The sequence below is a fragment of the Tachysurus fulvidraco genome, chromosome 17 (genome assembly GCF_022655615.1).
Source record: "Tachysurus fulvidraco isolate hzauxx_2018 chromosome 17, HZAU_PFXX_2.0, whole genome shotgun sequence".
In the NCBI taxonomy this organism is placed as follows: Eukaryota; Metazoa; Chordata; class Actinopteri; order Siluriformes; family Bagridae; genus Tachysurus; species Tachysurus fulvidraco.
This window is the reverse complement of record NC_062534.1, coordinates 16,130,065-16,154,438: the sequence shown is the minus strand read 5'-3', so window position 1 is coordinate 16,154,438 and position 24,374 is coordinate 16,130,065. Positions and strand designations below refer to the sequence as shown.

Genomic DNA, 24,374 nt, shown 5'->3' with positions numbered 1-24,374 from the left:
ATTATTGCTTATAATGTACCAGCTTGACCAGCTTAGCATGAGTTTTGGCAGCTAGACGTTTCAGCAGACATTTTTCAGAATATTCTGAAAATGCTTGTTGAGTGAGAGTGAATTGAATTTCGGAGAACAGAACTTTTCTGGCTCCCATATGATTTTTTCAGCAAAGTTTTGCTTGACAAAGAAAACAAATAAAAACATTTACCTAATAGGTTTATCTAATGCTCTGGTAACAATTAATTAATATAAACTCTTGCAAAAGGGTGCTTGCATTTGGAGAACGCATTCATAAAGTTAGCATAATTATTATTTGTCGGAACTGTAGAATACACAAGAAACATCTATGCATTCATTTGCATTTTTCATCTAAACAAATATTTAAACAAATACTAACTGATTGTAATTTCAGTGTAAATGTTTATATAAATGGGACATATGAAACCAGGCCTTTGTGTGCAAAAGAAATAATGCAGGAAGTCAATCTTGTGAGAAAACATTACGGGGAAAATGATGGGACTTTGTTTTGTAATCACAAAGATAATACCAGTTTGGTGAGCATCCTGTTCTGAGACCATGAAAGACCAGAATGTTTTTTTTTTTGTGGTTACCAAAACCTAGTCCCTAAAGGTGACTGGCTAATGTTCTTTGCCAGTTGTCATATAAACAAAAGAAAACCTTGTGTTTAAAATTGTAAGACATTTTGGGATCAATTGCTAGATAGCAAGTATCTAAAACTATATTGTATACAGTACAGTCCTGCTCTTTTATTATTAATAATAATAATAATTATTATTAATATTAATGCTGATAATAATCTTGCAAACGATGTCCCATAAAATATGTTTTTAAAACAAGAATTTAACAACCAAAAAAAAGCATGTTTTTTCCAAAAGGTGGGTTCCTCAATATTTGGCAACCCGGTTAAGGCCGAGTCTGTATAGTAGTGCAGGGAGAAGTGCTAGCTAACTGCTAATAAAAATGCCACCCAAAGGAAAGGGTGGTAAGGGGGCAAAAGGTAGGATATGTATGGTGATCACAACATATCTTTAGAGGTCATCAGCAATAAATAATTTATCGATGTACAACTAAAGCTAAATGCTTTCAGAATCTGTATAAATGGCTAGCAGGCTAGTTAGCTAGCTAAGCAGCTTGGCTGGTTCAGAGTAGCACTGAGTGTTTTGTGTTTGCTAATTAAAATGACATATAAAGTTATGACTTGTGGATAAGGAACCTAGCTAGCTAGCTGTATGAGTTGAGCAGGCAGATGGCAAATCTTTTGAAGATGATCAAACCAGGTTTGTGTGTAAGATGGTAAAATGTGTGCTGTGTAAGCAGGAGGTGCCTCGGACAGTGGAGACAAAAGTGACAAGAAGGAGAAAGCTCAGAAAGGAGGCACTGCAGTAAAGGTATCTGAAACTACACTCACCAGTTTATCTACCATACATGTGCACTTCCTGTTGCAATCTGTCCATCAGTAATAACAGCAGTTGACCACAGCTTATTTGGGTGGTGCTTCATGAGAACAGCATGATAGTGTTTGATGTTGGTTTGAGAGATGCATAGAGAAAGACATAAATGTCCAGCAAACAGCAGCCTTGCGTTCAGAGGAACAAACATGTTCTATCCATACACTTTGACTAAAGATCACTGGGCAATAAAATGACAATGTGTTCTGTAACAATCCTTTTTTATATACATTTGATCATTTCAGTGGAAAACCCTGATCACTTTGAGTCTGTGCATGAGATCAAGGTACTAATTACACTGTGGTCTGTTCAGTGGAATTTTTTATGGAGGTGAAAAGTTTGAGAACCTTTTTTTTTTTTCTCTCTTATCAACGACAGACACATTTTGCCTCGAAAAAGAATTTAAGAATAAACATGCACAATGTCCATTTTCATCTTACTGTCTGCTGTAGAAGTAACATTTATTTACTGGCATGACCCCAGCTCGGGAAGTTATGGAGTTTCTGAGTAATAATTACAGCAATGTGATGCCATTCATGTGCATTCACCTGATAATTATGGTATTTCCAGGATGGCGTCAAACTGTACTGACCAAATGAGCATCCAATCACATAAAAAGATGCATGGCATGTTTTCTGTGTTTTTGTGCTCAGACCTTCTCGAAAATCTTGATCTCTTCTTAAACATGTGAAATGCTCTAGACTGCACTAAGAGCAATGAGCACACATAGAGCGCTTTAATATGCAAAACTGCTAAGGCGCTGTTAAATGTGGTTAGATTCTGCAGGAGGTGTTATGTATCTTGAATATTATTATCTGCTGTGTAAAGCAGCCAAGTCAAAGAAATCTCATTGATTTTTGGTTTCAACAGGACCAATCTACAGAATCAAATCACATGGTTTGTGCCATTTCACGGCACTTTCCCTTTGTTCTACAGCAACACTACAGTGACTGCTATACTTGCACAAGTATGACACACACTACTAGGTTATTTACTGAGCTGAACTTCACCAACCAAATCTGATCAGCGCTGGTCATATGGTTGTGCCCTTTCTCTAGTGGACAGGGGCAGCAGGAAACTGGCTTGTTGTGTATAAAACAGTAACTATATACCTATTAAGCACACCTGTATGTTTGCTGATTTAATGCTTTCATTCATCTGAACCCTGGCAGTATGCTTATCATTAAAATGGAAGGTGAAAAATGATTTTGCTTTTTTATTTTGAATCTTTCAGGTACGCCATATTCTTTGTGAGAAACATGGGAAATGCATGGAGGCTATGGAGAAGCTGAAGTCTGGAGTGCGCTTCAGTGAAGTGGCATCACAGTACAGTGAAGACAAAGCTAGACAAGGGGTAAGGCTTACAGATCACATCCTAGCACTGATTATTACAACACTATTTTGAGGTAAATATGTATCTGGTATCCCTAACATTTGTATCTCAAATTTGTATCTCACTTTCCTGTTCAAACACTTGGTTTTATGTAATGATCATGTATCTCTTTTTATCAACTCATTGATCATATGAAGTTCAGTCCATGACTTAAAAAATTATTTTTGTCATGTCTGTTCATTCTGTCACCATCATATGAGGAAAATGTTTACACTTCTTGGAACAATCAGGTCATTTGTTTCTGGGAGTAGTTTTTTTAATAGTACTTGTAAAGATTGTAAAGAGATGGACCCAAGATACAGAGCGAGTTTTACGAGCATGTTTTGACCTCACTGTTTGGAGTATTTTTGAAGCTGCTTCCAACGATCTGAACGAGCTCCTTGAGACTGTAACTTCATATATCAGTTTCTGTGAGGACATGCGCATCCTTACCAGAAATCATCTAATATTCAACAATGATAAGCCACGGCTTACTGAAACACTCAGACACTGAAATGAAGACAGGGTCTTGTACAATCAGTCCAGGAACATTCTGAATGAGGAGATTAGTGCGGTTAAGAAGAGCTGTGTCAAAAATTTGGAGGATCAGTTCACTTCTGACGACTCAGATTCTGTCTGGAAAGGTCTGAAGCAATCACCAACTACAAGACACCATCCCCCAGCACTGTGGCAAATCAACAACTTGCTGAAGATCTGATTTTATCAGAGTTTTATTGTGGATTTTAAACCGCCCACACCTATTCTGACAATCTCTTTACATGACCTTCAGTAACCCCCCTCATCCCCTCTCCAGCGCTCCAGATCAGTGAAGACTAGACTGGTGGTACTGACATATGTTGTCATGAAGTCATTAGAGAAACTGATTCTGGCTTATCTGACAGACTTCACTGGACCCTTAATGGACCTCCTGCAGTTTGCTTATCGAGCAAACAGGTCCGTAAATGATGCAGTAAACTTGGGACTGCATTACATCCTGCAGCACCTGGATAAATCAGGGAGTTATGTGAGGATCCTGTTTGTAGACTTCCGTTCAGCCTTTAACACTATCATTCCTACACTCCTTCAGACCAAACTAACCTGTCAGTGGATCAACAGCTTTCTGACAGATAGGCAGCAGCGCTTAGCTGTATTTGGACTCCAGGTTAACTCTGTGTTAACTGACCCTGATCAAGGTTGATATTTTGACATTTACGTCACTTGTGGCTAGACGGTGCATTTTACTTCTCTGGAAAGCCTCTAAAGCACCTTCAATTTCTGTTTGGCTCCAGAATGTGATGTCATTGCTTAAACTGGAAAAGATAAAGTTTTCATCCAGGGGTAACTCTGAAAAATTTCACCATAAATGGGGCTCTTTCATAGACTATTTTAAATCGCAACAAATGCTACCATGTGATTAATTCTGCCTCTCCCACCCCCCCCCCCCACTTTATTTATTTATTTATGTTTGTTTGTTTGTTTATTATTGCGTGTGTTTTCTGTCTCCTGTTTATGCCTTTTTTTCTTTACTCACTGTTTTATTGTGTTTTAAAATAACAAAGTTTTAAGGGGAATACCAGTAAATTGTTTGTACATGACTGTTTGTGATACTTCCTCAATAAAAAGATTGAAATAGATAGGCAGCAGCTAGAGAGACTGGGGAAATTCATGTCAAACAGCCACTCCATCAACACTGGACCACATCAAGGTTGTGTTCTCTCCCCACTGCTCTTCTCCCTATACACCAACGATTGAACCTCTATTGATCCCTCTATCAATCTCCTGAAGTTTACAGTCTCCAGCTTCATCAAAAATGGAGACGAGTTTGCCTACAGACAGGAGGTTAAAGAGCTGGCTGTCTGGTGCTGTCACAACAACTTGGAGATCAGTTCGCTCAAAACAGTGGAGATGATTGTGGACTTCAGGAGAAACCACCCATGCACCACCCACACTCACCATCATGGACAGCACTGTGGCTTTAGTGAAGGCATTGAAGTTCCTGGGTGCTACCATATCCCTGGACCTGAAGTGGGACACTCACATCAAAAACGGTTAATAAAACAAAGGATGCACTTCCTTACCCAGTTGAGGGAGTTTAACCTGCCACAGGAGCTGCTAAAACAGTCCTACTACCGTCAGAGCCTGTTTTGTGCACATCAATAACTGTCTGGTTTTGCTCAGCTACAAAATCAGACTTCAGAAGACTACAGAGAATGGTTCAGACTGCTGAAAGGATTATTAGTGTTCCCCTGCCCACCTTTCAAGAACTGTATATATCCAGAGTGAGGAAAAGGACTCATGAAATTATTAAGGAATTATTCAGAAAAACTACGGATTCAGTTTTCCTCTAATGACTCCGCCTCAGTGTGGAAAGGTCTGAAAGCCATTACCAACTACACAACGCCATCCCCCCACACTGTGGTGAATCAACAACTGGCAGACGACCTGAACGAGTTCTACTGCAGGTTTGAAAAAGCGCAATTCTCACCTTCTGTACCCCCCGACTCCAACACACCTAAAATTCAGTTCAGTGAAGATGATGTGTGTCGTGTTTCACCAGCCTGTCTGAAAGCCTGTGCTGATCAGCTGGCCCCCATCTTCACACGGATCTTCAACACATCACTGGAGCTGTGTGAAGTCCCCTCATGCTTCAAAAGCTCCACTATCATCCGCGTTCCAAAGAAACCCAAAATTACCAGACTTCATGACTACAGACATGTGGCTCTAACATCTGTGGTCATGAAATCATTTGAAAGACTGGTTTTGGCTTATCTGAAGGACATCACTGGACCTTTACTGGACCCACTGCAGTTTGCCTACAGAGCAAACAGGTCTGTGAATGACGTGGTCAATATGGGACTGCATTATGTTCTGCAGCATCTGGACAGACCAGGGACTTATGTGAGGATCCTGTTTGTGGACTTCAGCTCTGCTTTCAACACCATCATCCCATCACACCTTCAGCCCAAATTAACCCAGCTCTCCGTGCCTTTCTCTGTCTGTAAGTGGATCACCAGCTTTCTGACAGACAGGCAGCAGCTAGTGCTACTGGGAAAACTCAAATCCAGCACCCACACCATCAGCATTGGCGCCCCCCCAGGGTGAACTGATCCTCCAAATTTTTGGCAAAGCTCTTCTCCCTGTACACGAACGACTGCACCTCTAACGACCCTTTTGTCAAGCTCCTGAAGTTTGCAGACGACACCACACTGATCGGCCTTATCCAGGACGGTGACGAGTCTGCTTACAGACTGGAGGTTGAACGGCTGGCTGTCTGGTGCAGTCTTAACAACCTGGAGCTGAACACGCTCAAGACAGTGGAGATGATAGTGGACTTCAGGAGAGTCCAGGACCAGAAGTGGGACATTCACATAGACTCCATTTTGAAAAAGGCCCAGCAGAGATTGTACTTCATTCACCAGCTGAGGAAGTTCTGCCACAGGATCTTCTGGACCTCAATCCATCCTCTGCACCTCAATTACTGTTTGGTTCAGCTCAGCTACCAAATCTGACCTCAGAAGACTACAGAGGGTTGTCCGGACTGCTGAGTGAACCATTGGCACAACTCTCCCCACTCTCCAAGATCTGTACTTCTCCGGAGTGAGCAAAAGGGCAAAGACAATCACTCTGGACCCCTCACATCTAGCACACTCACTCTTTGAACTGTTGCCATCTGGTCGACGCTACAGAGCCCTGAGCTCCAGAACGACCAGACATAAGAACAGTTTCTTCCCTCATGCAATCCATCTGATGAACACTAACATACATGAAATACAATACGTTTCTCATTTGCACTATGTATATTTCAATTGCACATTTTCACACTTGTACATACAATTTTGTCTATATTGTATATGTCATTGTGTTACACGAGCTTCTGTCACTATAACAAATTTCTCGCCTGTGAAAACATACCTGGCAATAAAGCTCTTTCTGATTCTGAAAATCACTCCTGATGACTCACATCCAAGTTATCCGCTCTTTTAACTTTTACCATCTGGCCGGCGATACAGATCCCCAAAGACCAGCACAACCAGGCACAAGAAGAGTTTTTCGCCCAATCTACCTCATGAACAGTTAAAAGTTTCCACCATTACGCAATAACGATGTCCCATAATCTTATATTTATTTGTTACAACCTCCATCCTAGTACATCCCTGCATCTCATTCATTCTGTTCTATTCCATTTTGTCTTCTGTAGCACAACTGTACATACAATTTATTTATTAATTATTATTTTTTTGTCTGTGTTTACATATGTGTATTTATATTATTTATTTTTTATACTCATCTTATTTTTATTGTGCGTGTTGCCTCTGTGTACTGGAACTGAGTACTCTGCACTTAGTTAAGCACTAAAATTAATTGTATGCAAAAGAAATACAGCTCCTGTTTACTGATTCTGATTACATTTGATTACTTGGGCTAAAAACAGAGAAGTGTTTCTCACATTACATAGTCGCTTTTTTTGTCATGCCACATGCTGCAGTTTATCTCATTTGTTTTGGTTTGAAAGGTCACTGGAAAACAGGGTCAACATTAACTTGATCAAATTAGGGAAAGGTTAAATCAAAAACCTTTGAAACTTTGTTTTACATTTACCAGGGTGACCTGGGCTGGATGACTCGAGGATCAATGGTGGGACCATTTCAGGATGCTGCGTTTGCGCTGCCTGTCAGCACAATGGATAAGCCTGTATACACGGATCCTCCCGTGAAGACAAAGTTCGGCTACCACATCATCATGGTTGAAGGCAAAAAGTGACCTTTGTACCTGAGTGGACTTCATGGTTCCTCCTGTGTTTTCTTTCTTCTTCTTTTTTTTTTAAACAAATGGTGTAAATATCATTTAATAAAAGCCAAACACACACACACCATTGAGCCTAGGTATAAGTCCTTGCTATAACTGCTATCTCATCCTGTATGTTTTTCTTGCCTTTTGGTCAGTGTTTCCAATCCCCTCCATCCCCCTAACCAGGATGAAGTAGTTAGTATAAATGATTGCATTGATAAACATGGGTTACTTGAAGGAGAGTTGCTGAGTCAGCTACAGTGGCATCTAGGAAACAATGACGTTCACACATCAAGATGCAGCGAAATCACGTTCATTTCCGTGTTCGTGTTTCTCAACTTTTACACTTTTAAGTCATAAATAGTTGGACATGCGTCACAGACGCATCGCACGCGCATTCAAAACGCGAGCAGATTCGAAACAAATGAGCACGCGCACGCTACGCCGCACGACGCCGTACTGATTGGGTGAAAAACATGGAGTCAGATGACGTCAGATTTCCGGGTTTGGGTAAGACGTTGAGAGGTAACTATCGGTCAGTCTGGTGATATAGTGACGGTAGAGCAACCGGCGTTCAGGCTGCTGTAAAGACTGCGAGATCCTTCAGCGCTTTAAGGTATCAGTAACGTTTGTTTGGTTCGGCTTGTGTTTTATATTGTACTAATAATAAAACAGCGTGACCGAGATTCAGTATCGGCTCAAAAAAAGCAGCTTTGTGGCTTTATTACGGGGGAGAATGAGAATTAATTAATTCTTAGCTAGAAGGTTAAAACGTCATGAGACGGATGTGAAAAATAAAACAGTTTGCGTTTGAGTGAAACACTAACAAGTAAAGATTAATGATGTGTGAAGTATAAAGCGTGGCGCGGTACCCATGTGGCGGCGGCGGAGGTGGTGATGATGTGGATGATGTATGAGACTTGTATGTTATAACTGTTCGATGTTCACTGTGGTTATAGAGTGATCACAGAAGAAAGCATGTTTCACCAGTATGTCCTGACACAGCACAACACGCCATGATAGCACAGGCATCCCTGAGTTATAACGGAAGTTTACTACATCCCTTAAATAAATTGTGGTAGCCTAGTAGATAAGGTGTTGGATAACTGATCAGAAGGTCAAGGGTTCGAATCCCAGCTCCACCAATCAAGAAGCTCCACTTCTGGGCCCCTGATCAAGGCCCTTAACCCTCAATTATTTAGTTGTATAAATTGGAATAAAAATGTTAGTCACTCTGGATAAAGGTTTTCTGCTAAAATGCCAGAAATGTAAATTACCACCATTTTCTAATTGTTAAATATGGCTGTGATGGTGACTGGGACCATTTATATGATGCAAGTATGTCGCTCAATTGTATGATCTTTGTCCTTGAGTTGTGCCAACATGGCATTGATGCTACATATCCTGACTGGAGGAGATGGTTTTAAATGATAAACCGTATTAACCCGCAATGAGGGTAATGGGATCCAAGTTTGAGCCTGTAAATCCAGATGACACCGTATTGGTGGATGTGGTGAGTGTGGGGTGAGCTCAGGAGAGACGCCTCATTGGCTCTCACACTCACGCTTCCTCACTGCTCTGACCAGGTGTAGCATCCTCAAATAAAATGGCAAACTCTTCTTTCATAGACTCATCTTTTTAATGAGTAAGTCTGATCGTCCATTCTTTTTGGCCTTGCTTAATTGTTGTTGTTTTTTTACTCATCTGATGTGATGTGAATGAAGGTAAGGGGGGTAACGGGGTATCTATGGAAATAGTCACGGCTGCATTATTCATCAGCTTAAAAGGACATTTTTTTTAGTTTTCTGAAGGTCAAATTTAGTGAAGGACAGCTGTCAGGTATTTTTATGTAAGATGAGGTAGTGCTTTATTAATACCAGGTGGAAAATTCCAGTGTTACATCAGCAACAAGAGACAATAGACAATATAAGCAAAAGACAAAATGGCAGAAAAGGTGTGTAGACTCCTATGTCTTAGATAAAATCTTTGAGACATTGGACTCCTGTTTTGGTATGATTGCAATATATGATATGGCCAAGCAATTAAAGCTTGGACAGAGTGCAAGAGAGAGATAACTTTATTGATATCTGATGGAAATTGTTTTAAAAATACAACTGAGAAAGGTGAAGTTTTTTGGTGGATCATTCTTTTTACATATTCATTATATGTACCTACTCGAGAATGCGAATGTGTGTGCATGGCTTAGCTCTGTAAAAGCATTATAAAATGCATTGACTTTGTTATATGCAAAAATATGTAAATGATCCGGAAGAGCATTTAAATTTTTTTTTAACATAATAATGGCAACATGTACCAGGATATCTAAATATTTTTACAGAATTAACATAAAAAAGATTGAATTATTATATCGTATGACATGACATGTTTGCATTAACAGAGAAAAATGTGATTTATTTTTTTTTTCTAATCTAATGTCTTTTTATCTGCCTATTCTTTTTTAAATGACAACAGAGTTTGTTTACACAACCTTATCTGATCATTGTGGCCTGTTCTAAGGTCATGATAGCCTGCAGCTTGTTACTGTGGAGTCATTTTTATGATGAGCTGGTGGTATTTGCATAGATCTGACTGTTGTTTGTTTTCACTCTTCTGGGATGCATCATTTATAAGACACTTTTGTGACACAGGTCTCATCCATGCAGAGAAACGACTGCCCATTTTGTAGCTGAATCTGAACTTGTCAAAGAGCTTCATTGTAGTTGCTTTTTTCCTAATTTGTTGTTTGTCTGTTTTGTGTCTCTGTCTTTGTTAGGTCACACAAAAAGGAGGAAGTGAGGCTCTGCATCTGTGAAATAACCAGACTCAATAAGTAACAGCGTAATAAAGAAACGTCATTCAGCTTTGGACACCCAAGTCTTGAAATCTACACGACTATGAAAATCGACCTTAGCAATGTGGTCCTGCTCCCTGTCCACATGCTGGTATGGCTGTACTCAATGCTGAGCTTCCTACCATGGTACTTCCTAACGGGAGCCCAGAAGAAGAGCGCCCTCGCCAAGCGACTCAAGGCCAAATCCACCAAAGGTCAAATAGAGGGTCCGTATCGCTGCGTGGACCATTTCGACTCCCTGGCCCTGATGGATTTCCCTGGAAAAGACACACTGGACAAACTGTTCGATCATGCAGTGCAGCGCTTTAGCAGGTTACAGTGCCTGGGAACGCGAACAATTCTAAGTGAAGAGAATGAAACCCAGCCTGGTGGCAAGGTCTTCAAAAAGGTAGATGTTTACACACATGCATTATTTGGTCACATCTACAGGCATCAAATATCACTTTTACAAAGGCATAAGCTATCTGCAGGCTGGTTATATTATCTGTAGAGATAGCATCTGATATTTGTTGTTTTATATAGCTATTTCAATTAAACTTTGACCCACATGGCAAATAAATGAATTATAATTAATGATAAAGTATAAATCGAATTCCATATTCTACAGGATCAGAATGAATTTGTTCATTTTTTTCTTTTTGTATCTGATCCACTGTCTTTTTGCTGGCATTGAAAATTTTTTTTTAATTTCAATTTTTTTATAGCTGATTTTGGGGGATTACAAGTGGATGACGTATCAGGAGCTGGATGTTGAAGTTTCTCTCTTTGGCAGTGGCTTGGCAGCACTGGGCCAACAGCCAAGGAACAGCATCGCTATATTCTGTGAGACACGTGCTGAGTGGATGATCACAGCTCAGTCCTGCTTCAGACACAATTTCCCATGTAAGAAGCTAATTTATTGTCTTTCATGCAAATTCTGTGCATTTTGCAAGATACGTAGCAGAATGTTGCCATGATTAAATATATTGTAAGAAATGGGTCGAAAGGTCCTGTTACTGACTGAAATGTCTTACTGTGGAACACAGTGCTTTATTGTTCTGTATTTATTTAAGAATTATTAAGTTACCGGTCATGCCTTATATGATTGTGCTTTTTACAGTGGTCACATTTTATGCGACTCTTGGAGAAGACGCCGTGGCTTTTGGACTAAATGAGTGTGGCGTGACTCACTTGGTCACTAGTATGGAGCTTCTGGAAACTAAGTTAAAGGTGAATTATTCTCTCCTCTCTGATTAGTGTCTCATCTACAGGAAGGCCACATGCATGACTTGTGCCCATGTTGTAGTTTTTTTTTGTTAATTAAATAGTTCTGGCTGCATTGATGCTGTGATGTTAATCTTTTTTATATAAACAGTTAACATGCTATATGATGTTGTGTTATTTTTGTATAGAGTGTCCTTTCTCAAATCCCCAAACTGAGGCACATAATTTACGTGGACAACAAGAGCCTCAGCACCGCCAGCTATCCAGAGAACATCCAGATTCACAGCATGCAGTCTGTAAAGGAGCTGGGAGCAAAGCCTGAAAACTGTAAGTGCAATTTGGGCACTAAACTAGCTAAGTATAGATTTGAATTATTATCCAAAGCATTGTGTACAAATACATTCTGACATTTGTCTATAAGCACGGTTGGCACCTCTGAATGTTATATTTCTATTTTTGCCTACATTTCAAATCAAGTTTAATACGTATATATTCTCACTTAGCTATATATATTCACTTAGCTATTGCTAAGTGATAACATAACTGTAGAATGCATCAATCAGATTCTGTATTTTTCTAGATCTGGTAATCATTTGCCAAAGTGCTTGTGAGGTACTTCTTTTCCCACAATCCTTACAGCCAGAACTACCAATGAGAATTATTGCTGTCGTAACCATGGAAACGCGTTTCACTCCATGGATATTGAAGAACAGAAGTGTATGCATGAGATGAGATCACTTCAGATGAGCAATGTAGTGTGCTTCAGGAGAAAAACCCATTGCTTATCAAAAACCAATAGCAATAATGAGTGCGGCAAAGTTTATATATTCTGATTCTAATTCTGATGTTGGCAGGGGTAGTTCAGAATCTGGATTGTTGGCAGGGGTAGTTCAGAATCTGGATTGTTGGCAGGGGTAGTTCAGAATCTGGATTGTTGGCAGGGGTAGTTCAGAATCTGGATTGTTGGCAGGGGTAGTTCAGAATCTGGATTGTTGGCAGGGGTAGTTCAGAATCTGGATTGTTGGCAGGGGTAGTTCAGACTCTGGGTTGTTGGCAGGGTTAGTTCAGAATCTGGATTGTTGGCAGGGGTAGTTCAGACTCTGGGTTGTTGGCAGGGGTAGATCAGACTCTGGGTTGTTGGCAGGTGTAGTTCAGACTCTGGGTTGTTGGCAGGGGTAGTTCAGACTCTGGGTTGTTGGCAGGGGTAGTTCAGACTCTGGGTTGTTGGCAGGGGTAGTTCAGACTCTGGGTTGTTGGCAGGGGTAGTTCAGACTCTGGGTTGTTGATACGAAGAATGGGGTCCAAGCCAAGTGTCAAGCTGCCACTGTTGAGACCCTGGACAAGGCTGTGCATCATGGGCACTGCATCATGGGCACTGCATCATGCACTCTGAACATAAGCTTCAAAGTTGGGATGTGTTCAAATTTCACTGTGCTATGATTTAAATGTGACAAAAATAAAAGCTATGTATTCATTTTCTAAAGTAAATAGACAAATCCAATATATGTTAAAAATAACTGATTCCAAACAACTTTTAATTGTAATTGTAAACTTGTATTTTCCTATTTCTAAGTTTAACGCAATAGCAAAGCAGTCTGAGATGCTTTTGCATAGTCAAATTCTCTCCACACATTGCCAGTCACTACGAGACTGGACACCAAATTTATCACCAAGCTCACACTACTCCATATGAATGCCATTTCATTCCTTTCCCAATGCTTTCTTACTGTGAATGAGTTAAATTATGGGATGGAGTGAGTGCTTTAAATCAATTTAAAGCACCCTGGAGTTTGTTCTGCATCATGGTTGACATTATCGTGACCAGTTTAATGTGTGAGTGGAAGATTGATGGTTGGATGGATGGATAGATTCAAGGTACATGATTTGAGATATAGCTATTATTGTATTTCAGTATTTCTTTAAACATTCTACAGTAATTTGTGTTTTTAAGCTAGTGTACATCAATCCTCCTTACTGTCACTCTTAAAACAATATAAAATATTGCTTGGTTCATGTTGCAGTGAACAGAGAGATAGTCAAACCCGTCCCCTCAGACCTGGCTGTCGTCATGTACACCAGTGGCTCCACAGGACGACCCAAAGGAGTTGTGATTGTCCATAGCAATCTCATTTCAGGCATGACAGGCCAGTGTGAGAGGATCCCAGGCCTAGGGTGAGTAGAATGTACTTTACATGGCCTTGTATTACTACTGCTAAGTCAGTTCTGTTTACTTTGAATGGGATTTGTGTTTTGATAGCCCCATGGACACGTATATAGCTTATTTGCCCTTGGCCCATGTGCTGGAGATGACTGCGGAGATCTCGTGTGTAGCGTACGGCTGCAAGATTGGTTATTCCTCTGCGCAGACACTCTCTGATCAGGTAACACGGTCTTGGAATAAAGAACTGCAGTTAAAATTTTACTCTGAAGATAAATCTCTTTTAATAAAAGCTACTTTTTTATATTTCTATTTTTTTAGTCTACAAAAATTAAAAAGGGAAGTAAGGGTGACTGCACTGTCCTGAAGCCAACACTGATGGCCGCTGTACCGGTACATTCTATATATATTCTGTAATTATTGAGTTTAATTCAGTTTAACTTTATTCTCATCATCACCACTGAACTTGTGCTTTTTATCTACTAGGAAATAATGGACCGCATCAAGAAAAATGTCATGAGTAAAGTACAGGAGATGAATGTTGTGCAGAAGACCCTGTTCAATCTGGCCTACAACTACAAGCTGAAGCAGATAGAGAATGGCTACGATGCTCCCCTTTGTAACATGTAAGAGCGAGTGTGTGTTCGTGTGTGATTGACACTATAGTAAAAGTTTCTGTGACGGTTCAGATTCATGGTGATTCTTTACGTGTGTGTAGACTGTTTAAGAAGGTGAGAGCTCTGTTGGGAGGAAATGTCCGAATGATGCTGTCAGGAGGAGCGCCTCTTTCCTCTTCCACACAGCGCTTCATGAACATCTGTTTCTGCTGCCCTGTGGGTCAGGGTTACGGCCTCACCGAGACCTGTGGAGCAGGCACCATCACTGAGGGTGAGAAGATCATGACAGAGAGAATGAGACACTTAACCTCTCTAATAGAGTTTTGTTCAATGACATATCATTAACATCTTCAGTCAGTTCTAAAACAGTTTGTTTGCTCCTTACCATGTGCAATAAGTCAGGGTTGAGTGTTGTTACTACACTGTGATCAAGATATCTGAATGAAATGCTCAACATTTTCAGCAGATGTTCTGCAAACAGTATGATTTTAGTTTTTAGTTTCTCAAACAGCTACATTTTTAGCTTTAAATAAGGTTATTGGGAAGCGTATCAAGTGTCTAACATACTATACTAGATTTTATATGTAATCATCACACATATTTCAGATACTTTTGTATAGATCTTGTAGTGCATACGTTATGCTGAATGTGCAATACACACATTTAGCCTCCATTTTCTTGTCACAGCCTAATTTGAAATATTTACAAAATAACCCCAGCCTCCAACCAGCTAATATCTAAACGGTTGTTTAACTGGAACAGCAGCCAAAATAAAAACAAACTGAACATGATCCCTGGCAGCATGCCATACAACACTACCTATGTTTATTTGCACTGCAGTACCTTATCTCTTTGCAGAACAGAATCCCTGCCACCTACATCTACTTGACCAACATTTCCTCCACGTTTTCTTATTTCTCTTTTTTCTGCTTTTTTTTTTTAACAACATAATGCAGAAACAGTCACCACAGCCAGTTGCTCAGTCCTCATTCACACGGTCATGTGACCGACATCTCACGTGTTTATTTTGCATTCTAATGCTTTGTTTGATATCTCCTTTGTGTAGCGTGCACAACACTGTACTCAAAACAATAGAAAACAAGGGGTTATTTTGAACTGTTTAGCTTGTTTTAATGTGACTCCCGACTCTTTTTGTTTTGCCTTGCAGTGACCGACTACACCACAGGGAGAGTTGGGGCACCTCTCATTTGTTGTGAGGTCAAATTCCGAGACTGGCTAGAAGGTCAGTGGATGATATGAATAAACATGTGTACCTGTCCTGTTTATCCCAGTGTGGTTCAGCTCTTCACTCATTAAAAAAGCCTTTAATATGTTTAGAATTGTGTGGAAAATACAGAACTGGGGGGAAGTTGTGGCCTATTGGTTAGAGAGTCTGACTCCTAACCCTAAGGTTGTGGGTTCGAGTCTCGGGCCGGCCACGACTGATGTGCCCTTGAGCAAGGCACAGAACCCCCAATTGCTCCCTGGGTGCCGCAGCATAAATGGCTGCCCACTGCTCTGGGTGTGTGTTCACGGTGTGTGTTCACTGCTGGGTGTGTGTGTGCACTTTGCAGAGAACAAATTCTGAGTATGGGTCACCATACTTAGCCGTATGTCACATCACTCTAACTGTGTTCTCTTTCTTTCAGGTGGCTATACAAAGCTGGACAGGCCTCATCCACGAGGAGAGATTATAATTGGTGGTCCAAATGTGACCATGGGCTACTACGGGCGTGACAACACAACCAGTGAGGAATTCTTTTTGGATGAAAATGGACAGCGTTGGTTCTGCACCGGAGATATAGGAGAGATTCATTCTGATGGCTGTCTGCAGATTGTGGGTGTGTGTCTACACTTTTTTTTTTTTCTTAATGAATAAATTTGTCCAGAATTGTTAATGTTCCTCCTCAGTAATGGTAACTGTGCTAATATAGCTCAAGTGTTTACTCTCCTCAGACATCACTAGTTATTAACATTTCTCAGTGATGCATTTTTTTCTGGCACTCATTTCATTCAATCCTTTTCGTACCTCTGATAATTAGATCGGAAAAAGGACCTTGTGAAACTGCAGGCTGGAGAATACGTGTCTTTGGGCAAAGTTGAGTCGGCACTGAAGAACTGCACCCTTATTGATAACATCTGCGCATACGCCAACAGGTGGGCTAGCGAAACATCTGTACAAGCAGTGTGACTTGGGAAAAACAGCTGCTTATTTAGCAATAACAGTGCAACAGTTTAAACACTGTTCTGTACTCTTTTGTCTCCAGTGATCAGAACTACGTGATCAGCTTTGTGGTACCTAATCAAAAGAATCTGACTGCTCTGGCTCATCAGAAGGGTATCAGTGGCTCATGGATGGACATCTGCAACCATCCACTTATGGAGATGGAAGTCTTGCGGGAAATTAAAGAAGTTGCCACTTCAAGTATGTTTTTATTGTTATTATTATTATTATTATTATTATTATTATTATTACTTCAAGAGCAATGTAAAAAAAAATCTGAATCACCTTTCCCTGTACAATGTGTCCCAGTAATAATAGTGTAAAAAGTGACCACTTTTCACATGCTTCATGCCTCACACTTTTATTTTGTTCCTAAAAAAAAGTCAAAAAGGTTGTCACCATGTCCAGGGTGTACCCCACCTTATGCCTTGAGTTCCCTGGGATCGGCTTCAGGTTATTCTTTACTCTCCCAATTTTAGCTTCTGCCTCTATTTAGTGTCTGTTCAGCTGTGTGTTTGGTGTTTGGCACCAAACATGGATGGCAGCCTTTTAACGACTGTCTATTGCTGAACAAAACCTTCTAGTGTATACTGACTTTAGCAGCTGCATCATGTACTGTGATAACATTAGCATGCTGTCCACAGGAGACAAACTGGGAGCGAAAATGTTGTTCTTGTTAGTTGCTGTTGAAACAGTACAGAAAATGAATAAATACATGGAAAGACATGGAGGTTTTCTCACAGTGGTTCAGTAAACCTGGGATAAAATTATTTTTTACTATCCCAGGAGACTGGGAGCACAAGGCGGTACACAATGGACAGGATACTGTCGGAACTCAGAGCCGGTCTCCAAGTCGACACATCGCAGGGTGATCTCCACACTTAGACTTTTTGGTTACTAAAGACTGTTTTAGTTAAACTTAACTGTTAACTCTATAATTACTACAAAAATACTGAGAAAACTCCTCAGACCTGGATGAGAATGACTTCTTTATTGTGGTCAATCAGCCAACAAATTATAAGAGAAATTGCCAAATTAAAAGTAACAAAGTTGCCAAATTAAAAGTAACAAAGTTGCCAAATTAAAAGTAACAAAGTTGCCAAATTAAAAGTAACAAATGAAAACCCCCAAAAAGAGCATGTCATGCAAAATCAATCAAGAAAAACAAGAACTCTCGTGACGTCCTTGCAAAAATAAAAACCACCCACCTTGACCCGCGGACACGGGCACGCGCCCCCACGCCTCCACGCGCACACACACCTTCGCCCCCGAAGAACCAAAAAAACCTCATATCTTCTCAATATATATCCTGGCACTCCTAGGAGCCAAAGTGCCATATCACTTTATTTACCGGCATTACCTCCTATGTTTTCTAAATACACTGACCAAATTTCCCCTTATTTCCCATTACCTTTCACCCATATGCCCATTTATGGATTTTCCTCCCCTTATTTTTCATGACCTCAGACTAAACACCTAGGCCTTCTTCAGTCTGCACAACAAGTTTATGAGCACCACATGCCCATTTATGGATTTTCCTCCCCTTATTTTTCAGGGCCTAGGTCTGTGGACCACTGTTTTTTTCATTCTACATAACATGTTATTGCTATGGACCAAGGTCTGAGAACCATGGTGTTCTTCATTTTCCATAACAATTTATGAGATAAGGTCTGGGAACAATGGTCTTTTTCCCTTCTACATAACAAGTTGTTATTACAAATGTGTTCAGACTGACTAGGCCTGACAGCCCCGAATCTGGTTACAATAAACATCTTTGGCCTACAACATCACCTACATATGTCTTATGACAGCAATTGTAATATTTTGCAAGGCCTAATACTTTACTTTGGTTATAGTATTGTAAGGAATAATATTTTAATTATTTCTACTAAGATTTTTTTACAACAATACCAGTCTATTGTGGTGAACAATCACACAGACATTCACAATTGTCACTACTGACAATTTAGTGATGCCAATCCGCTTATAATGCATGTCTATAGACTGGGGGAGGAAACCGGAGTACCCAGAGGAAACTTCTCTCTACACACATTGCAGAGGTAGAAATCAGACCCCCAAGCCTTGAGGTGTGAGGCAAATGTGCTATCGTGTGTATTTATTATCTATAAGAAGAAGAAGAAGAATGAAATTGAACACACTGTGAACACACGTTTCAGTAATTACTCTATTACTTCTGGGACACCCTGTAAAGAGATGTCTTCTGCTGTTTATTCTGTTCATCTCCTGCTGTTACTCATGTCATGTTGTGTGTGATTGTAGTTAAACTGCAACGCTTTGAGATCCCGGTAAAAGTTCACCTGAGCCCAGAACCGTGGACTCCTGAAACCGGCTTGGTCACAGACGCGTTTAAACTGAAGAGAAAGGAGCTGAAGAACCACTATCTCCACGACATTGAGCGAATGTACGGTCGCAAATAAAAACCAGCCAAATACTGAATATCAGGCATCGCTCTGGCGCCATACGCTTCATGCTGAATATGTATACTGTACATGTCTAGAAACATTTCACTGTAATCACACATCATCACACGTCCTGATAATCTACTGTGCTGATCTGTTTCCAAACTACTGCTCATCATACTGTGGATAATATCAGCAGATTTGTAAAAGTCTAATCAGAGCTCTAGGCTCTTAGCTGTAGAATAGTTTAAGTAGCTGTGTGGCACAAGACTCTGTTAAAGGGACAACATTCGACTTGCACAAACAAAAAAAGGCTTCGTTTTCACTTAAAACTCACTCATGAGAGGTAACATATTAATAGATCAAGTATAATTGCTTTTAAAACATCAACTTCATCTATTTGTATTTTTGTACAAAAAAGTGATCGGTTTGTATTTTCATCATTCTAATACAATTATGTAAAGAATTTGAAGGCGAAAACCATTCGTTAGACACGAGACGAGGTTGTCGCTGTACAGACGGGCCGAGCTTCCTTTCTGAAGCAGGCGGCGTACGGCGAGCTCATTGTGCCTTCTGAACGGGGTTTTTTTTTTCCCCCAATAGCAGCGAGCTTGTGTTAGAAACTTCGCACATACACTGAGGACTGTGTAATTTACTACTTGAAAGGATTCACATCAATTGTTTCTTTACGTGTAACTTTTGTGTTTTGTTTTGTGTGGATTTTCAAATGTTAATATTGTGCTAATTTATTGAATGAACTTGTACTTTTGGAAGGACTCAGGACTGTAAATTGCAGTTGACGGTTATGAAAGGAAACCACTAACATTTTAGCAAATGTTTATCTGTAAAAGAAACCTTCACTGAAGCTGACCATGTTTAAGTTCAATGCAGTCTGTAGAATAACGTTTATTGACTTGAGAAGTTAAATCATCTTTGGATATAGTTTGAATTTTCTGTTCCAGTAGTGCAGCATTTTTTTGCCAGTTTAGGATGCACTGCCTAGTTTTTTTTGCACTATAATTTATTTGCGTTGCTGCTTCTGAAAATGTAGGATTTCATTTGAAGTTTGTTATCCAGATCTCCAATCTCCTTACCAAATATTTAATTACTGTTGAGAAGTATTGTTCATTTGCACTGTTTATTTAAGTGTGTTAATTGTTTTATGCCATTATTTAAACGAACATTTACCTTATCAACAAAGACTGTTGTTTGAAATAGATTGGATTTATGTGTTTACACTTCTGTATGGACATATTTGAACAGCGCAAAAAAAAAAAGGTTTCCAGACTTTTTTTCCCCATCAAGCCTCAGGGTCCCAAGTAAATTCAATGTAACAAACCATTCCAAATGTGAACATTAGAAAATACCATGCATTTGCTTGAACATTTCATGCCGCTCTTATTTATTAAATTTTGTGAACCACATTTTAAATGTAATATACATTTGTGATAATTAAATTGTTTTCTACAGAGTACATTTTGTCCACAGTGTGATCTTGAAACAAGTCTTTCATTTACAAACAAATTTTAAAAAAAGAAAACTGCCCATAGAAGTAAAAGTCACTTAGATCTTCCATAATGGAAAGCAGGAAACTGATCATTCAGCTTGCCCAATCTTGGAAGCGAAAACAGTCACTTGCGATTTTCCACACTGGCTGGTCACTGTTCGGGGAAGCCTGAGCAGTTAGCAGGAAGTTCTGGTTGAAATATCTCTGTTTGCTGCCGTCAAACTTGACCGTGCCTGCAGTAACCACCAGCAATGTTGTCTGGCCTTGAGTCGCTTGTTCTGGAAAATGGAAATAATACATCTTAAACTCTCTAGTTAAACAAATAGGAACACTTTGTGCAGTTTTGTGTTTAACTATGTGGGAACAGAGCAATGCACGGTATCATCAGAAAATGGACAAAGCCACTAACCCAAATCAGAATGATCTGTTCTCTGGATTATTACCTGCATCTGTTCCCATCTGATAATGTAAGATGAGCTCTCTCAAGTTTGTTTAAGGTTGATATCATTTTCCACATCACAAATGTGTTGTCAAGAAAAACAGTAGAATCAATAGATGGACTTTGCGTTCTAATTTCTCTCTAATTATGTTTTAGTGAAAAAGTAAAAGCAAACAAGCAAACTGTGCTACATGCTACAACAAACAATTATTTATGAGAAGAGAGGCTCTAATTTTTGTCAAAATGATGTTATTCCATTCAAAACCTCGACCTCGAACAATACGTTATCTGCATTACTTCTAGCTCCACCTACTTTTTTATGCTTGACACCTGACCAAAAGGCAAATGAATTTAACAGAAATTATGACCTATACAGGATCATAGATTTGTTGTACTATGTAGAGGTGGTTATAAACAGTACAGACTGAAAGTACACTGCCCTGTAACAATGCTACACACAATGCTACACACAATGCTACACATAATGCTACACACAATGCTACACACAATGCTACACACAATGCTACACATAATGCTACACATAATGCTACACATAATGCTACACATAATGCTACACATAATGCTACACATAATGCTACACATACCATGGACTGGCTGGCAGTCGAGTGTGTGCACCTGGAATTCACTTGAGGGAAGAGACTCAAAAAATTCTCCAAGACCATCCTGTCCTGAAATGTTATTCCCATTCCACACCAGGGTGGCTTTATCCAGGTAAAGTCGTGTCAGGTTCTGAAACAGACAAAAGGGCATTTTTTTGTCTCATATATAATACAGATTTAACGACGTTTTTTTCGACTCTTCCATAATTACACAACCACCTTCCTCTGTGCTCCCCTTAAATCATAGAACACTAACCTTAGTTTCTCCATGTAGGAGATAGACTGCACTGACAACCCTCTGGTCATGTAATCCATTACATTTACTATATTTGGCAGATGTCCTTATCCAGACAATTAACTTGTGTATACAACTGAGCAGTTGGGGGTAAAGACATTTCAATTACAGCATTTAAATGTATTTTATGTAATGTACAGTTTATGGTGAAGTAGGCCAGGTTTTATTTCACTGTTATATACCGTTTGGTCTATGTGAGAAGTAAAATCTTGAACTAAGCAATACACTGCCATCTTTAAAAACCACAGTTATCCTTTCTAAAAGAGGACAACTGGGGGATTTTATTAGTAGCTATCCAAGATGGCTGCCTTGGCATGACTCTCTATAGGATTTTTTTTGTTTACTTTGTGTGTTTGGTCACCCTACCGTGATAACTTACATCAGAGAAGAACTGCTTAACATCGGGCAGTTCACTATAGTCCGTATTATCTTTTATTGTATAGTATAGTGTTATTTATGTCTGTATTTTTAAGAGTCACAAACAGCTGGAACAAAATTCCTTGTGTGTGTCAACACACTTGGCCAATAAACCTGATTCTGATTTACAAGATGGCCTATAAAGAGGCCTTTATATACAACTATAACAAATGTTTCCTTTTATTTTATCCACCAGCTTGTGTGTTTAATATTCAATTAATATCGTAAAACCCTGAAATCTTGCTATTAAACTGTAAAAAGAAAAACAAAACAATGAATATGAATGTGTGTTATACGTACTCGTCTTTTTTTGTCCATGCAGTCATAGTAAATGTTAACAAACTCCTCTGAGTATCTGCACGACTGATCCACATGTGTCCTGAAGTCCTGTTAATTAGGAAGAAATCAGTTTAGTGTTGATTATAATAAATATCATAAATAAAAGTATGAAAGGACTAGAGGGAAATGGGAGAGGGGGGAGGAGTGGGAAAGGAGGGGGATGAGCGGAAAAGAGGGGAAAGAGGAAAAGGGGGTAAAGAGGGGAGGAGGAGAGGGAGGAGAGGGAAAGAGGAGAGGGAAAGGGGGGAGAGGAGGGGGAGAGGGAAAGGGGGGAGGAGGAGGGGGAGAGGGAAAGGGGGGGGGAACAATCTACACATTTATGTATATGCATATACATTATTTTTCCACTAATATTTTCATATTTTATATAGTTTATACTTTTTTATTTATCTTTTGGTTAATTTTTTTATCCTAAGTTGCATTCCTTTTTTATACTTATATACCGGACAGATGCAAAAAGCATTTCACTGCATGTCGTCACCCCGTATGTATGTGACAACTAAAATTTGATTTGATTTGAATTGAGGCGCGGGAAGAGGGGCGGGAGGATCTTTGAAAACCATACACATTTATGCATATACATCTTTCCACTAATATTTTCATATTTTATATAGTTTATACTTTTTTTTTATCTATCTTCTGTTTTTTTTTTTTGCATGTCGTCACACTGTATGTATGTGACAACTAAAATTTGATTTGATTTGAATTGAGGCACGGAAAAGGGGGGGGTGAGAAGGGACGAAAGGGGGGGTGAGGTGAGAGGGGACGAAGGGGGGTGAGAAGGGACGAAAGGGGGGGTGAGAAGGGACGAAAGGGGGGGTGAGAAGGGACGAAAGGGGTGGGTGAGAAGGGACGAAAGGGGGGGTGAGAGGAAAAGGAGGGGGGTGAGAGGAAAAGGAGGGGGGGTGAGAGGAAAAGGAGGGGGGGTGAGAGGAAAAGGAGGGGGGGTGAGAGGAAAAGGAAAGAGGTGAGAGGAAAAGGAAAGGGGGGTGAGAGGAAAAGGAAAGGGGGGTGAGAGGAAAAGGAAAGAGGTGAGAGGAAAAGGAAAGGGGGTGAGAGGAAAAGGAAAGGGGGGTGAGAGGAAAAGGAAAGGGGGTGAGAGGAAAAGGAAAGGGGGGTGAGAGGAAAAGGAAAGGGGGGTGAGAGGAAAAGGAAAGGGGGGTGAGAGGAAAAGGAAAGGGGGGTGAGAGGAAAAGGAAAGGGGGGTGAGAGGAAAAGGAGGGGGGGTGAGAGGAAAAGGAGGGGGGGTGAGAGGAAAAGGAGGGGGTATACTTACAATAGTTGAAGCCATACTGATGAATATTCACGCCGTGAGCTTCTCTCTGTGGGTTTGTTCTCTTAAGATGTACTTGCTGAAACAAGTGCGACAATCCAGCTCACACTGCGCATTAACTAAACCCAGGCGGGAACAGTTACACACAATATAATGGGTATAATGTTTACAGAGCCATTAAACAAACCAACCCCACTGCTCCTTTGCGTTCGGTGTGTTCCTGTAAACGCTGTCCGTACAGTCGTACTCTTGATTTTATTAGTTCCCACTTCTTTTCAGGACTATTATTATAATTATTATTATTATTATACTTGGAAAATTATTGTAATTGTCAATATAGTAACCCATATTACTATATATTTTATATTTAAGGTTCATTTCATATGTA

The 24,374-nt window shown here is 39.9% G+C and overlaps 3 protein-coding genes across 3 annotated transcripts; 2 read left to right on the top strand and 1 right to left on the bottom strand.

The window, feature by feature from the left end:
- Nucleotides 1-873: 873 nt before the first annotated feature.
- Nucleotides 874-7,706, top strand: pin4 (protein (peptidylprolyl cis/trans isomerase) NIMA-interacting, 4 (parvulin)). The gene is made up of 4 exons (XM_027135498.2): nt 874-1,012; nt 1,333-1,403; nt 2,698-2,817; nt 7,438-7,706. Exons 1-4 carry the CDS (start codon nt 976-978, stop codon nt 7,594-7,596), a joined length of 387 nt encoding a protein of 128 aa, XP_026991299.1. The 5' UTR covers nt 874-975; the 3' UTR covers nt 7,597-7,706.
- A 230-nt stretch (nt 7,707-7,936) lies between these two features.
- Nucleotides 7,937-20,570, top strand: acsl4a (acyl-CoA synthetase long chain family member 4a). Its single transcript, XM_027135493.2, has 15 exons — nt 7,937-8,239; nt 10,397-10,862; nt 11,179-11,356; nt 11,574-11,683; nt 11,866-12,004; nt 13,699-13,849; nt 13,935-14,058; nt 14,157-14,228; nt 14,322-14,461; nt 14,554-14,723; nt 15,621-15,695; nt 16,102-16,293; nt 16,495-16,609; nt 16,720-16,877; nt 18,957-20,570. The coding sequence occupies exons 2-15, from the start codon at nt 10,518-10,520 to the stop codon at nt 19,112-19,114; spliced, it is 2,127 nt and encodes a 708-aa protein (XP_026991294.1). The 5' UTR covers nt 7,937-8,239; nt 10,397-10,517; the 3' UTR covers nt 19,115-20,570.
- Nucleotides 20,470-24,219, bottom strand: nxt2 (nuclear transport factor 2-like export factor 2). Its single transcript, XM_027135497.2, has 4 exons — nt 23,990-24,219; nt 22,675-22,761; nt 21,648-21,792; nt 20,470-20,881 (listed from the first exon to the last, which is right to left on the bottom strand). The coding sequence occupies exons 1-4, from the start codon at nt 24,002-24,004 to the stop codon at nt 20,697-20,699; spliced, it is 432 nt and encodes a 143-aa protein (XP_026991298.1). The 5' UTR covers nt 24,005-24,219; the 3' UTR covers nt 20,470-20,696.
- Nucleotides 24,220-24,374: the final 155 nt, after the last annotated feature.